General features: G+C 40.1%; 2 protein-coding genes across 8 annotated transcripts in view; one reads left to right on the top strand and one right to left on the bottom strand.

Annotated features, from left to right (window-relative positions):
- IFTAP (intraflagellar transport associated protein) overlaps positions 1-2434 on the bottom strand; it is a 71692-nt gene extending 69258 nt beyond the window's left edge. For 5 of the 7 annotated variants that reach the window (XM_073904747.1, XM_073904744.1, XM_025878893.2 and 2 more), the window contains exon 1: positions 2296-2434. Coding sequence is in view for 1 of the 7 variants with exons in the window: in XM_025878895.2 (XP_025734680.1) it covers positions 2296-2302 (7 nt within the window). In the remaining 6 variants the exon portion in view is untranslated. Of the gene's footprint in view, positions 1-2048; positions 2215-2295 lie in introns of those variants that run through there. The other 2 variants (XM_025878895.2, XM_025878894.2) reach the window with 2 other exon arrangements.
- Positions 2435-2741: 307 nt separating this feature from the next.
- RAG2 (recombination activating 2) lies at positions 2742-4325 on the top strand. The gene has a single exon (XM_025878267.1). The coding sequence runs from the start codon at positions 2742-2744 to the stop codon at positions 4323-4325; it is 1584 nt and encodes a 527-aa protein (XP_025734052.1).
- Positions 4326-16308: the final 11983 nt, after the last annotated feature.

Raw genomic sequence — 16308 nt, forward strand, 5'->3', positions numbered from 1 at the left:
AGCTTGCTGTTTAAAAGCAAGTGTTGTTGGTATATGTTCACCCCTTGGGATCTGGAATCCATTACCCCTGTATGGCTTGCTCTACATCCCAGTAACAGTCTCCAGAGGTTTTTAAAACAAACAGGCTTTGGCTTTAGTGCTCCCGCCACCCAAAAATGGACAACTTTCTGACAATCATCACATATCATGCTGAGTGTAATCATTTACGGTTTTCATTTATTGAATTGAGGGTTAGCAGTATTTCCTTTTAATTCCTATGGAGAGCATTTTCTTAGTTCCCATAAGCCTTCTTTTATGTATATTTCGATAGGCCATGAATAAAGAAAATACCCATGTTATTTCATAACTAGGGCAAGTTGCTGAACCTACAAACCACCATGGTCTGCAGAAGTGACAGGCTTGCTTTCATAACTTCAGTAATAATGCTTCTCATTCACTATGTCCTCACTTGGTTTAATAACCCACAAGATGATTATTAAAATATCACCCCTTAAGGAATCTCCCAAGTAAACTAAAACTAAGTAGAAGAGAACATTTAGCAATTAATTACACCTGATCTACAGAAGCGCTTCAAGGCAAAACGCTCCCCCCCGCCCAACATCTCATTAGACTGACCATAGATTCTAAATGGTCCAGGGAATCTTTGCAGGGAGAATAAAAATATAGTGTCAACTAACATTTATTAAATGCTCATTACATGCCAGGCACCGTGCTTTGTGACTTGTATGTGTTACCCATTTATCCTTCAAAGCAACCCAATGAATAGGTACTAAAACGATTCCCATTTTCCAGAAAAGAACAGAATAAAAATAGCTTGCCCAAGATGGTTACACAGCAACTAAGTTTCAGAGCCCAGACCTGGACTCAGACTTCAAAGTCTGCATATTTAATGAGGGTTTAGAGAAAGGGAAACAGAAGAATAAATGAATTATTTCCTGTTATTTAAAATGAACTCACCACCTCCATTGATATGCTTTTCCAATTCTCATTAGTCTAAAAAGTTAATCAATCTATACCCACTGATCAGATCCCAGATCCTAAATCCTATCTCACCATCTCCAATGTTATAAATATCATCTGCCGTGACTGGTAGGTAATTGTGTACTAACAACCCTACTTTTGATAAGGTCGAGCATAATTATAAAAACTATCACAGTGTACAAAGCCCTGTTCTGAGTGCTTTACATTTATTAATTTACTAATCATAACTAACATTGACCAAGGAAGGAGGTAATTACATTTTTACAGATGAGGAAATTGAGACAGTGAGATATTAAATTACAAGTTCATAGAGTTAGTAGGTGACAGAGACAGGATTTGAATACAGCCCCTCAGCCCTCAGAGTCCAGACTCTGAAGAACTGAGAGTCATATTCAGAGACACTGTTTCAAACTGTTTTTGAAGCATATTAACAATTTACTCTTAACAGTCAGGAATCTGTACTACTTTGTTTCCTTTAACCTTTGGTGCCTAGGACTTCACTCTACAAACAGGGAGTACATTATTAAGGCTCCTGGAATCTAAGGTAAGTAATGATAATAAAATTTGATCAAGCTTACTTCATCTAGTAAATAACTTTTTTAAAAAAATATATAATACTAGGATTAAATCCTGAATAATTCTGGCCCCTCTTTGCTTAGCGTCTGCTTACTACAGAGTTACTAAAGAATTATTTCAAATGTCTTGGGCTGGAAAGAGAGATCTGAAAAACAGCCACTAACTGTATTTTTCCTAGAGAGGGAGAGAGAAGGGAGGGGCAGGAGAAGAAAAAGAGAGTGGAGGACGCAGGGAGGTGTTTAGGAATCTTCTCTGCCTCCCTAAAAGAACCCTAAAAACGTGAGCAAGAGCGATCGAGGAAAACAGGGGGCCTTTGACGTGACACTTTCTAAGATCTAATTACAGTGTTTCCACTACTAAATCATTATCAGATAATTTCTTCCCTCTACTCCAGGTATTCAGAGACCGATCTCTGGCTTCCGTAAAATAGTCAAATAGTCACAGCTTTTGTGACCTCTGTCTCCCCCCCCCCACCCCCCCGTCCCAGCAACCTAGGGTTTGCAGAGGTGCAACTGAATCCAGTCCCCCAAAGCGTCCGGGCGGAAGGAGTCTGCAACGACTTCTCGACCGGGACGTCCCTTTAGGCTGCGGTTTCCAGGCAACCCCACTAGGTCCAGAAGCAGTTGTGCTTCCTACTGGGTCACCTATTTAAGAGTCCCCAGCGGGCCGCCTGACGCCCCTCTTGGTGCTGCGGCCTTCCCGTAACCCGGATGTTGGGTCTGCGTCAGCCACTCTCACCTCCCATTTCCTAGTTTTCCGCCTTGGCTCCCATCTAGTCACTTCGCACTTTGAGCGTCTTTATTCAGCGAGGCATCCTAGGAGTCTCCTCTCCTGTACCAGAAAAACATGAGCCACACATAGAGAACGGATTCCTGGGAAACGTAGTTCTTTCCGCCAACAAGCGGTGAATCTGTGAGGAGAAAAGGACTACAATTCCCAGAAATCTAAGGGAGGATAGTCCTTGTCTAAAACATGTCCCAGTTGCTTGATCCTACTGGGAAGGAAAGTTCTGTGGCTCGTCGCTAACCTAGCTGCCTGGATTTTGCTAATTCAGTTCCACTACAAGCTTGTGGAAGAACTTTTTTTTTTAACAAGATTTTTACCTGTGAAGTGATTTATGTGAAGAGTTATATGTTATTTTTTTAAATTCTTTCAGATAAAAGATCTACACAGGATCAGAAAATATGTCACTACAGATGATAACAGTCAGTAATAACATAGCCTTAATTCAACCAGGCTTCTCACTGATGAATTTTGATGGGCAAGTTTTCTTCTTTGGCCAGAAAGGCTGGCCAAAGAGGTCCTGCCCCACTGGAGTTTTCCATTTTGATGTAAAGCATAACCATCTCAAACTGAAGCCCGCACTTTTCTCTAAGGATTCCTGCTACCTTCCTCCTCTTCGTTACCCGGCCACTTGCATATTCAGAAGCAGCTTAGAGTCTGAAAAACATCAATACATCATCCATGGAGGGAAAACACCAAACAATGAGCTTTCAGATAAGATTTATGTCATGTCTATTGCTGGCAAGAACAGCAAAAAAGTTACTTTTCGCTGCACGGAGAAAGACTTGGTAGGAGATGTTCCCGAAGCCAGATATGGTCATTCCATTGATGTGGTGTATAGTCGAGGGAAAAGTATAGGTGTTCTCTTTGGAGGACGGTCATACATTCCTTCTTCCCAAAGAACCACAGAAAAATGGAATAGTGTAGCTGACTGTCTGCCCCATGTTTTCTTGGTGGATTTTGAATTTGGGTGCTCTACATCATACATACTTCCAGAACTTCAGGATGGGCTATCTTTTCATGTCTCTATTGCCAGAAATGATACCATTTATATTTTAGGAGGACATTCACTTGCCAATAACACCCGCCCTGCCAACCTATACAGAATAAAGGTTGATCTCCCACTGGGTAGCCCAGCTGTGAATTGCACAGTCTTGCCAGGAGGGATCTCTGTCTCCAGTGCAATCCTGACTCAAACAAACAATGATGAGTTTGTTATTGTTGGTGGCTATCAGCTTGAAAATCAAAAGAGAATGGTCTGCAACATCGTCTCTTTTGAGGACAATAAGATAGAAATTCGTGAGATGGAGACCCCAGATTGGACCCCAGATCTTAAGCACAGCAAGATCTGGTTTGGGAGCAATATGGGAAATGGAACTGTACTCCTTGGCATACCAGGAGACAATAAACAGGCTACTTCAGACACCTTCTATTTCTATATGTTGAAATGTGCTGAAGACAATGTGAATGAAGATCAGAAAACGCTCACAAATAGTCAGACATCAACAGAAGACCCAGGGGACTCCACTCCCTTTGAAGACTCAGAAGAATTTTGTTTCAGTGCAGAAGCATATAGCTTTGATGGTGATGATGAATTTGACACTTATAATGAAGATGATGAGGAAGATGAGTCTGAGACAGGCTACTGGATTACATGCTGCCCCACTTGTGATGTGGATATCAACACTTGGGTACCATTTTATTCAACTGAGCTCAACAAACCTGCCATGATCTACTGTTCTCATGGAGACGGGCACTGGGTCCATGCTCAGTGCATGGATCTGGCAGAAGACACGCTCATTCATCTGTCAGAAGGAAGCAACAAATATTACTGCAATGAACACGTGAAGATAGCAAGAGCACTGCAAACCCCCAAAAGAGTCCTACCCTTAAAAAAGCCTCCTCTGAAATCCCTCCACAAAAAAGGTTCTGGGAAAATTTTTACTCCTGCCAAGAAATCTTTTCTTAGAAGGTTGTTTGATTAGTTTCACAAAAGCCTTTCAAATTCAAGTGCATCAGATTTTTAAACCTGTTTTAAAGAATCATAACAATGATGAAAATTGTATTCTTATTTTTTATTGAAAATGTCTATGTTTTCTTTTAATCTTATGAATTAAGTGCCAAGGAAAAGTGCTCATAATACAATGCTAAATACTTGAAAATCTTTTACTCAAAGGTATCTTAAATGAGAATTTCTGACCTGAATTTTTTCATTCAAGGAATCTTAAATACAGAAGCAGTAAAAATAATCAAGATATATCTTTCATATGATTTTTGGTTACAAATAAGCTACTTAAGACAAAGTTAAACTGATAAAGAAACTAACACCCAAAGGAATTGAATGAATTATTTTTGCACAATATAACAACTTGGTGATTGACCAAAAATTAAAACCTAGATCACTTGTACCCCATGCTAGTGCTCTTTGTACACCTCTAACTCTAAACTGGCCTCTTGGTTATGCCTGCGAACAGAAAAAGTTCCCTATAGCTTATTTAAACCATAAGACAGTCTCCATTGACATGAAGGAAAAGAAAAGGAATCTACATCAAGTTTGTTGTATTTTATCAAGTTACCTGCATGAACCTTCTTCAGAGGATCCCCCCACCGTCTAGTTCATGGATGATGAACCAAGTCCACTCACTTGAACCAGTTCTTTGAGAGATTTAATGAAAACTGAAGTCCACTGCTACTTAGCATTCTGGGGAAAGAGGATAAGTGAAAGCACACTAAGAAAGGACCACCGATTAAATCTCATAAAGAACAACAGTATTATTTCCCCCAAATAAAAAAAGTTCAAAGGATTTTCTAAAGTTAATAGGTAGAAGATTTTAAATGGGGAAAAATAAATTTGTGCGTGTATGCATCTAGTTAATACATGGAGTTTGCTGCCAATGAAAATTATAAAATCAATGAGATTGCAAAGGTTCATTTAGATACTTTCTAGAAAGAAAGTTAAAAATACTGTTAATTTTGAGGCTTTAAGACATCAACTGATAATAAGATGACCTTAGAGAAATGTCTTTCCTTTTGGAGTATTTTTCTGGCAAAGCATCTCGCCTTATCCTAAGAGCTTAAGCCATAGCTTCTTATCCATCAGTCTTCACTGAGAGTCCACAGTGTGTGAACTACTATGGCCAGATTTAGGGGAAATGTGACCATACAGGAGATAAAGCCCTGGAACACAAGCTCGTCTGCACCAGTTCCATGTCTTAGATACTAAAAGTAACTTGGTTGAATTAAATCATGTTCAGTTCATTTCAGTAATGTTGCTTAATGAATATTCCTTTTGAACCATTTACTGTACCACTGCTCTGTTGTTTTTGTCACGTATGTAAAACTAATAAAACATTAAAATGTCTTCTGTTGATATTGATTTCCTCCAATTATTAATTGCCCCAATTAGGGACAAAATTTTACTATTTAATTTTCTTTTTTTTTTTTAGATTTTATTTATTTATTCATGAGAGACAGTGAGAGAGAGAGGCAGAGGGAGAAGCAGGCTCCCAAGGAGCAGGGAGCCCGATGCGGGACTCGATCCCAGGACTCTGGGATCATGACCTGAGCTGAAGGCAGACACTTAACCATCTGAGCCACCCAGGCGCCCTACTATTTAATTTTGTCAGGATCATTTTACTTTGATTTCTTTTTTTCTGTTAACAGGAAGTGGTATACGTTAAAACTGAAATATCCTTCATAGAATTCAAAAGAGTTATTTCCTCAAGAGGTAGATACATTCCCTTATCTTTACTTGTTTATAGTGACTGAGTGGCTAAAGAATTATTACCACATTTGTCTTGTAGTCAGTGAGATTAAGATATGATAGTCTAAGTGATTTAATTCTGAACTCACTGGGTTCTATAGTTAAACTCGAATCCCACCAGCATAGCTATTTTGGTGGTGTGTACGTGTGTGTGGTATATGAGTGTGTGTTACAAAAGCAAGTATTTTGGTTTTGCTCACCACATACTCGAGTAAATAGGTCTTTTTAAGTCACCTCACCAGTGAGTCCATCAGACATGACATTAAAGATAATGAGGCTTCTGTTCTAATAAGCATATGCAAACATTCAAATGAACCACATTAGAAGAGTACTCACTCCAATGATATACTGCTTTTGCTTAAAACATTTCTCTTTTTTTTAGGATTTTATTTATTTCTTTGAGAGAGAACGAGCACGCGAGTGAGAGTGAGTGGGAGGGGCAGAGGGGGAGAGAGAAAGAATCTGAAGCAGAGTCCACACTGAGCGCAGAGCCCAATGTGGGGCTCCATTCCACAACCGCCGTGAGATCATGACCTGAGCCGAAACCAAGAGTTCAACCAAGTTCAACCAAGTTGCGCTTAACCAACTGAGCGACCCAGGTGCTCCATGCTTAAAATATTTCTATGACTCACATTTCAGTCACCTTCAGGGCCTATGGTTCATTTCTTTGAAGAAACTTAACAACTATCCCTCTTCCACCATTAGAGATAGAGTTGGTTTCTGGAAACAGACAAACATCAACCAAAGCCTGGTAGGGTATAATGCTCTGGGTTATATTTACCACTTAGGTAAAAAAAGGAAGTCTGGGTACAAGCTACAAGATGGGCTTTCTGATAGGGTTCATAAGTAGGTTCTAAAGATAAGTCTGGAAACTGTTTACACCGAATAATATCAATAAATAAGTATATGGCTTCCCAAGGTGATCATTTTAGTCTACAAGTACGAGTGCATTTAATGTGTCAGGAGGAAGGGAAGTGTAAGGAAAAGGAATAGTCTAAAGTCCCTGGGGTGAGATGAAGCTTATCATCTTTGAGGAACTGAAAGGTAATCTGGCTAAAGCACAGGAAACAAGAGGAGTATGGAATGTCAGGAGCCTAAAGAGATAAGCAGAAGCCGGCGCCCTGTGGTCTTCATTAGTAAAACAAAGTCACATACAACTTCATCCCTACTATTTGCCCTGTCCCCTCTAAAGCCTGTTTCACTACTCCTTTCACACGTAGTGCTCAATTTCTAGAAATGCTAAAATGATAATATTTCTAGCGAGAACCCCTAATTGTCTCCGTACTCAGGGCTTTTCATGAGCTCATCCTTTCTGCTGGGCATAGCTTTCCTCTTGTGCTTTATCACTCTTGCTAATAACCTCGTCCATCTGGCCCATTCCTATCCACTCTACATCTCAGTTCAGATACCTGCTCCCCCCGGGAAGACTGCTCTGAACCCCATCCCCTCCTTGATGGCTATAGCACTTACAAATCTCTGCATATATACTCAGAAGTACAAGAAACAAAACTGTATTTTTCAATAACTCACATTGTATTATGCATCCTTTTTACTGTGTGTTGGAAATTTAATTTTGATAGATTTAGGGTCCTCCCTCTTCACCCAACTTTTTATCCAAATTCCAGGGAGAAACATAATGCTGAGTTGCCAGGAGTAGGAGTGAGTGGGAGTGAAGCATCTGGTTCTTAAGGTCATCATTCCTTCTCACTAGCTTCTGCTACAGCATCCACAATCCCACGGGGCCTGAGGTTATCAGCTTAATGACTCCTGAGTTGTATCTCAGCCTTAACCACAAGACATCATTAGATCTAGCTCTCTCTCAGCTGCTTTTGGGTCCCTAGTGGGCTCACATGGTGAGGAGGAGATCATTCAGGCCCTTCCTCTCCGACTGTGGCCACAGTTCTCTCTGTGAGGCCACCTACAACTTGTCTGTTTCTGTACCACTCTTGAGCATTTCATGGTAAATTTAGATTGAATAAGCAGCCATTCTAATATACAGTGACAAGAATTCCACATTATATATATGCCACCAAATTCCACTCTAGCATAGAATATTGCCTTTTGACTTGGAATTTAACATAAATGATACCATATTTCCCCAAACCTAGTTCTGTCAGAAAACATCTAATAAAGTACATTTATTACTAAGAGAGCTAATACCTCATTCTGTCTTTAGATATTAATCCAGTAAATGTGTATTCATTTACATTATAATTTTTAGAATAAGAAGGAAAGTTGTCAATAACCCCCCTTTTAAAAGGCTGATGAGGGTCGCCTGGGTGGCTCAGTTGGTTAAGCATCTGCCTTCGGCTCAGGTTATGATCCTGGAGTAGCAAGATCGAGCTCCGCATCAGGATCTGGGCTCAGCGGGGAGTGTGCTTCTCCCTTTCCCTGGTCTCCTCCACCCTGCCTGTACTGAAAAAAAAAAAAGGCTGATGAGTAATTATAGCTTAAGGATAAAGATCCCTCAAATCTCTGACTTACTTCCTCTATTAGTGGGCCTCTTCAGGGTACCCATCAGTAAACATTGATTGAAAGCCCAAGATCCACAATAAATATTATGGGACCTGAAAAAGAACAAAGAAGAGCCCCCTCTTCGGGGAACTTACTGTCTTACTGTGGAATGGGGCCAGGGTCAGGGCAGGAGACTTACAGAAAGTGAAATCGTACACTTAAAGCAGTTGGTGACAAATTTGAAATAGTGTAGTGCAAGCTATCCCTGCAATAACAGTTTACTTTTCTTATTTTAACCTGGAAGATATTGGTAAAATTAAGAAATTGGACTAAAATATCTCTACGTTTCCTTCATTATACTGACGTTTGCTGAAGAGATGTTGTGTCCAAGACAACTGTAAAATGTAAAAAAGATGGCTTGAAGTGCCATGCAAAATGTATAGTGATAACTCAAAAGAGGAGGGATTTGGGTGTGTATGTAAAAGATGACCAAATCACCAGTTTTGAACCATTAAAAAATATGAATGTAGTGTCAGAGAAAGATATTTGGACTTTGTCCCTGGTTCTGGCATACCAAAGCTCCTAAAACTCTTGGAATTTCTTTTTTTATTATTATTATTATGTTATGTTAATTACCATACATTACATCTTTAGTTTTTGATGTAGTGTTCCATGATTCATTGTTTGCGTATAACACCCAGTGCTCCATGCAGAACATGCCCTCCTTAATACCCATCACCAGGTTAACCCATCCCCCCACCCCCCTCCCCTCTAGAACCCTCAGTTTGTTTCTCAGAGTCCATAGTCTCTCATGGTTCGTCTCCCCCTCCAATTCCCCGCCTTCATTCTTCCCCTCCTGCTAGCTTCTTCTTTTTCTTTTTTTTTTTTTAACATATAACGTATTATTTGTTTCAGAGGTACAGGTCTGTGATTCAACAGTCTTACACAATTCACAGCGCTCACCATAGCACATACCCTCCCCAATGTCTATCACCCAGCCACCCCATCCCTCCCACCCCCCCACCACTCCAGCAACCCTCAGTTTGTTTCCTGAGATTAAGAATTCCTCATGGGCACCTGGGTGGCTCAGTTGGTTAAGCTCAGGTCATGACCTTGGCTCAGGTCATGATCCTGGAGTCCCTGGATCCAGTTCCGCATCAGGCTCCCTGCTCTGCAGGGAGTCTGCTTCTCCCTCTGACCCTACCCCCCTCTCATGTGCTTTCTCTCTCTCTCATTCTCTCTCTCTCTCTCAAATAAATAAATAAAATCTAAAAAAAAAAAATTCCTCACATCAGTGAGGTCATATGATATATGTCTTTCTCTGATTGACTTACTTCGCTCAGCATAATACCCTCCAAACTCTTGGAATTTTTTGAGTGATAAGGGTGATAGGAGAGACTTTTGTTCTTTTTTTGTTGTTTTTAAAGATTTTATTTATTTATTTGAGAGAGAGAGAGAGCAGGAACAGAGGGAAGGGCAGAGGGAGAGGGAGAAACAGACTCCCCCCTGAGCAGGGAGCCCAATGTGGGGCTGCATCCCAGGACCCCAGGATCATGATCTGAGCTGAAGGCAGACGCTTAACCGACTGAGCCACCCAGGCACCCTGAGAGTCTTTTGTTCTAATGAGGCCACTCTTGACAGCCCTAGATGGATTCAGGGTGTGGGCTGGTCATCAGAAAGACCAAGCCTTGATGAGAAGCTTCAAACTTTCAGCCCCACCCCCCAAATTTCCCAACTTCTGCCAGTGATTTAATAAATCATGCCTACATAATGAAACTTCCATAAAAGCCCCTAAACAACAGGGTTCAGAAGGCTTCTGGAGTGGGAGGATAGTGCACCCCAATTCCATGGGGACAGCAGCTCCCATACTGAGGACACCTCCAGACCTTCTCATCTGGCTGTTTATTTGCATCCCTTATAATAAACCAGTAAATGTAAAAAAAGTGACTTCCTGTGTTCTGTGGGCCATTCCTATGAATTATCAACCTTGGGAATGAGGGTTGTGGGACCCCCAGATTTATAGCCGACCAGGCAGAAGTGTGGGCAGCCTGGGCACCTCATTTATGGCTGGTTTTGGGATGGGGGAGTCTTATGGGACTGAGCCATTCGCCTGTGGAGTCTGGGCTAACTTTGAATAGTTAATGTCAGAATTGAATGGACTTATGGGACATCCAGTTGATATTAGAGACCGGGAGAATTATCACTGTGGGGAAAACCTTTTCAATGAACTTCTTGAAGACAAAAATGGAAAGATGCCTAACGGAGCGCTAGGTATTTATTTAGACCTTGATCAGACTTCAGGATAAAAATACACATACTTGGCCTGCAACTAACTCAGTCTGTATTTGGTAAAGGCAGAGATACCTTGTCACTATCAGGAGGGGAAAAAAGGATTATATAGAAGCCAAGGAGAAAAGGAACTTCCCATGAGAAAGGGAAACCTCTTCATGGGAAGAAATGCTAAATTTATGAGAAGATGATGCTACAGCCAAACCTCCCTTCCTGTCCTCCTGCCTAGGGTTGGCCACAGTTGTCTGAGGGAGTGAGACGTGAATTAGTAGGCCCTGTATAACTGACATCAAAAAATGCTTGAAATTGCTACTCTGTCATTTAAATATATATGTGTGACCCTTCTCTATCTTGAACAAATCCCCTCACATTTATACCTTCTGAAAGTATTTCTCACACCCCCGACTTGGCATGGATGGCATCCATTGTCTGCTTAAAACTCTTCTTCAGAGATTTCCATTTGCACTGGGGTAGGGCTCAAAGTCTTTACCCAGCCCACCACGTCCTGCATAATGAGGCCTCTGCCTGATTCTCCAGACACACACAACCCTTTCCTGACTTCACTCAATCTGTTCCTGCCAGAGGGACCTTCCTTCTGTTCTTAGATTCCAGCAATCACTCTCCACCTCAGTCTTCCCACAGGCTACGTCCTTTTATTTACCAAAATAAAAGGTAAGGATGTGAGATGATGGATGTGTTAATTGGATTATGGTAAATATTTTACAATGTATATCAAATCATTATGTGGTACACTTGATAGACAATTCTGTTTGTCAATTTTATCTCAATGAAGTTGGAAAACAATAAAACAAGGTAGGGTAACAGTTAAAAAAGAAATCAAACCAATGGTGTGGGGGCAGTCCTTAAGGCTCCTTGAGGTGCTGGGAATTAACCTGTTACTTGCTGGATCTTGAGTTCCTGGAGGATGGGGCAGGTTGCCAGAATGGGAAGGGTCCTGGGGCCTTCAGGACACAAGCTATTTGCCTACAAGTACAAACATATTTCAGTATTTAAAAAACCGGTACGGTTGCACAGAAGCACCAGGCTGAATCTCTGCTCTGAGCAGAAGGGAGCTGAGAGCTCTCTAGCAAAGGTGGTGCTGAGATGCTTGAAAATTCATGGATGAAAAGGAGGCCACCCAGTCGTGTGAGGACCGAATGGGGAAATTGTGGAGCAGTGCCTCTGCCCTTCACTGGCTGAGCTAAGCTTCAGTGACCAGACTCACAACACGGAGGTAATAGCGGTACCCACTCCGAAAGGACCCAGTGAGAAAGCCATGGGCAGTTCCTTCCACCGTGTTTGCTAAGTGGCAGGTGTTGCTGGTTTAGTAGTAATACTATTATCACTGTCATCATCACCATCAGGAACTGCCCTAGACAAGAGAACCTGGGATCCAGCTCAGTGCTGCCATTATCTCTGTGACCATGGACAAGTCAACCACTCCGATCAAAATTCTGAGTATATCAAAATGTGAGTTTTCTGGGGAACAGACCTGTATTTTTATCAGATTCTCAAAAAGAGTAAAAAACTACTGATTTTCAGGTATCTGGGTAGTTGAGTTGGTTAAGCGTCTGTCTTCGGCTCAGGTCATGATCCTAGGATTTTTTTTTTAAGATTTTATTTATTTATTTGTCAGAAAGAGAGAGAGAGAGCGCACAAGTAGGGGGAGTGGCAGGCAGAGGCAGGAGAAGCAGGCTCCCTGCTGAGCAAGGAGTCCCATGCGGGACTCAGTCCCAGGACCCCGGGATCATGACCTGAGCCGAAGGCAGACACTTAACCACTGAGGCACCCACGTGCCCCAATAAATAAAATCTTTAAAAACAAAACAAAACAAAAACTACTGATTTTCAAATTCTACATTTTCAAAAGGTTTACTATTCACTTCAAATATCCAGAAACAAATGGTCTCAGCTGATATTAGGGTAAATGATACCTATTAATCACTATTCTGTTGCCCTTTATTCTAAAGCCCACCAAATTTATTCTGTATTTCCCTCAAGAAATATGTGTTACTTCATTTTTTCAAATGTTGCACTCAATAGGATTATCACAATAATCACACAATACATGTTCTTTTCCAAATTTTAAACTTTTATTTCAAACACTTAAACATAAACTTGTTAACAATAACCACAATATTAATAAGAAGTGAAAATATTAAAATGTAAAAGTAAGTACTGAAACACATACTTTGTTTCATCTCAAAACGTTGGACGTGGAAACACAGGTCATCTGCATCAAATAAATTCCATTGCATCCTGGCACCTGAACTTTCCCTAAAACACAAAAAATAAGGCTCTTGGGAGTCATTAACAAACTTTATGATTATTTGTTAAGAAAACAAAGTGAAGTGCAGTTCTGCACAAAAATCTTACCAAAAATGATTTCCAGGGTTTATTTATGTAGATTACTATAGTTCAAGAGAAGAAAATAAAATAGAACAAAATATCCACCCTTACTTAAAATCTCTTAACATTAAAAAATGGACCATCTCTCATACAAAAACTAAAGACACATACAAATCTGCACTCAAAAATTATTTGCATCACACGATGATTCATTCCTCCCAAACACCACTGGTGCTTACAAATCCTGCCTCCTGGTTGTGTGGAATTTGAATTCTGTTTGATGTCATGTGAGACCTACATACTCAATCAACAAAATCTTTATCTTCATCTATATTTTGTGAAAACAAATTGAGGCAAAACTAAATTCCAGCTCACCTGGAAGGAAAAGACATCTTTTCTCCTGCTCTTGTTTCTCAGTGCATGTTTATGAATCCCAAAGCACTTTTTGACCTTCCCTAGCCCATTCCTCAGTTTTCATCAGCTATTATCACTGGTCCCTGCAGTGTGCCTCTGTGGGTTGGCAGGAAAACTTGTAGAATCAGGTTTCATGGGAGGAAAATACATTGCCCTTCTGAAGTCTATACTCCAAAAAAAAAGATCCATTCAGTGTGGTGAATTTCCCTAGAGTATGTGACCATATTCACAATGGGCATTGTCAAAAATAAAACTCGAGAATAAAACCAGGCCTTGGATATTGCAATCCCAACAATGAGGGCTAACATAACCATAGGCAGAATTTCTACGTACCGAAATGTCCGCAGCCAGATGTTCCCGGGGCTTATCAAAATGGGATCTGATTAAGATTATTGGGAAGGTTGTGTTATAAATCATGCTGTTCATCACATGCATTCAAAATAGTTCCTACAATGCTAGAAAAGGGGAATTTAATATTGTAAAGTATTTACAGTGCCACCAATCGAGTAACAGAGTGGAAATGGGGAGGAGGGGGAGGAAAATCCACAAATAACCAGCACCAGCATGTTTCCAGAAATGAATGATTACATGAATTTAGCTGTTTATTAGTGCGGAGGCATGCTGTAAGGATTAAATAAGAGGAAAGGAAGGGGTGACACAGAAGCCCATTAATTTGCAAAATACAAAACTCGACATTTCCAAGAAAAAAATACAATTAAAATGTGTATATATTTTTGACAATTAAATTACAAATGTCTTTGTAATTTCTATATATGTTGTATATAAAAAGCAAGGAAAAACTGCTGTATTTTTTAATGGAAAATACGGGGCTCGATCCCTGTGAAAGCACCAAATGCATATCATTTAGGATAATGTCACTGACACATGTTTGACAACTAAATTACACAGTTCTCTGATATACTGTGTATGAACAGTGGCAATTATGGCCAATAAAATCAAAGAAAGAAAAAAACTAATTAACACTAACATATCATTATGACTCACTAGCATATGAAATTCTATGCCTGCTCTAAATTGCCAGCAATTGGCAATTCCCAAATTCGTAAAGATGAAGACAATAGTTTCCAAATAACTGGAGCCACCGGAGATTTTGGGGGGCTCTTGGGAGATTTACCATTACTTTCTTCTATCAAAGGGCCCAAAACACAATAAAGACTTACAAAACCCACCCATGCCTGCTCCCAAGAATTATAAACTGCAGTGATTAGTTTGGGATTCTAAACAAATTATGATACTGCCTTATAAAAAAAAAAGATGGTGGTTAATTTTTTTGGTAGAAAGAATATGGAATTTGGAGACAAAAGACCTGAGTTCGAATTCCAGATTAGACATTTATTATTACTGTAACTTTGGGCAGATTATTTAACCCTCCATCAAGTGGGAATAGTAACAACGTCTACCCTCACAGAGTTGTTGTGAGGAGAAATGAGGCAAAATGAATGTGAAAATATTTTAAAATGGGGGGAAAAAAACACTCTACAAATGTTAACTCTTCTTCTGCGCTATGAACAGGCTTCATCTAAACTTAGCAGGTGAGAAAATTACAAAGGTATCCTGCTACAAAAATCTGAATACGTATCCTGCTACAAAAATCTGAAAACACTGAAAATAAACTGATCTTAATAGAAAGAGTAACATCTTACAGAGAGAAAGACTCCATGAAATCTGGATTTAGTAAAATTGACCCAGGTTTCATATGGAGAAAAGCTGACAGAAATTTTCAGTAAGACATTAAATCTGTTTTTACACAGTGAGTAAACCCAGATCTTAAAAGCCTCTGTGGCTTCAAGATTCTATAGAAAAGCATTGGAGACACTACATTAATTGAAATTAAAAAGTAAAAATAAAAATCATACTTGGCTACTGATAGCTAAGTAAAAATGTATTATCAGAAGACTTAATAAATAACTGTAGATAACAGTTTTATTCTTCCAACTTTATTACTGAAAAATTCATAGTCACCGATGACCTTCTAAATTCTCAAGGTCACTCCATGGTGACATCATTGAAACCCAGAAGAGGGCTGATTTTCCAAAATTTTCCTGGAAGTAGGGTATTTCTGCATAAATGTACCAAGTGAGAAAATGCATTGAGAGCACTCTGTGAAGGTCATCATGCCATACAAGTGTGTAAGATGTTATTATTAGAGAAATCTGAAAAGCTTTTAAAGATTTTTGAATCATATGGCATGAGCCCAGATCTGTGAAATTTACAAAATAAAGAATTCTACAGAAATGGTATAAAAAAAAACATGTATATCTCAATACAAAGTATAATAAACTGAAGGGGTGGGGAATGAAAACCACAAGACAAATTCCTTTCCTGGCTTCCAGGGCTGTTCTTTGACAACCTTGGCTTTGATTTTCCATGTCACTCAGTTACACACAATGCACATCTTTGTTCATCTCTGGTCCCCTGCAGTTACTCCTGTTCTGAGTTATTGAGCTTTCAAATAACTGATTTCTCCTGTTGCTTTTCTGAACTCCCGAAACGGCTCCAGCAATCAGCTCATCAGTTATCCATTCCTGACATGGATTCAGCACCGTGGGCCTCTCCCATCTGCCACTGTTTGGGTGGCGAAACCCCACACACAGGAGTGAAGGGTGCGCGAGGAGAAGGCCTCAGTGCAACCCAGAGGAAAACTTATTTGCAAAACCAGCTCAAAAGTGACTGCCCGTC

This window comes from Callorhinus ursinus, unplaced genomic scaffold, assembly GCF_003265705.2.
Source record: "Callorhinus ursinus isolate GAN/ISIS: 27379988/994484 unplaced genomic scaffold, GSC_fseal_2.0 scaffold21, whole genome shotgun sequence".
Classification (NCBI taxonomy): domain Eukaryota; kingdom Metazoa; phylum Chordata; class Mammalia; order Carnivora; family Otariidae; genus Callorhinus; species Callorhinus ursinus.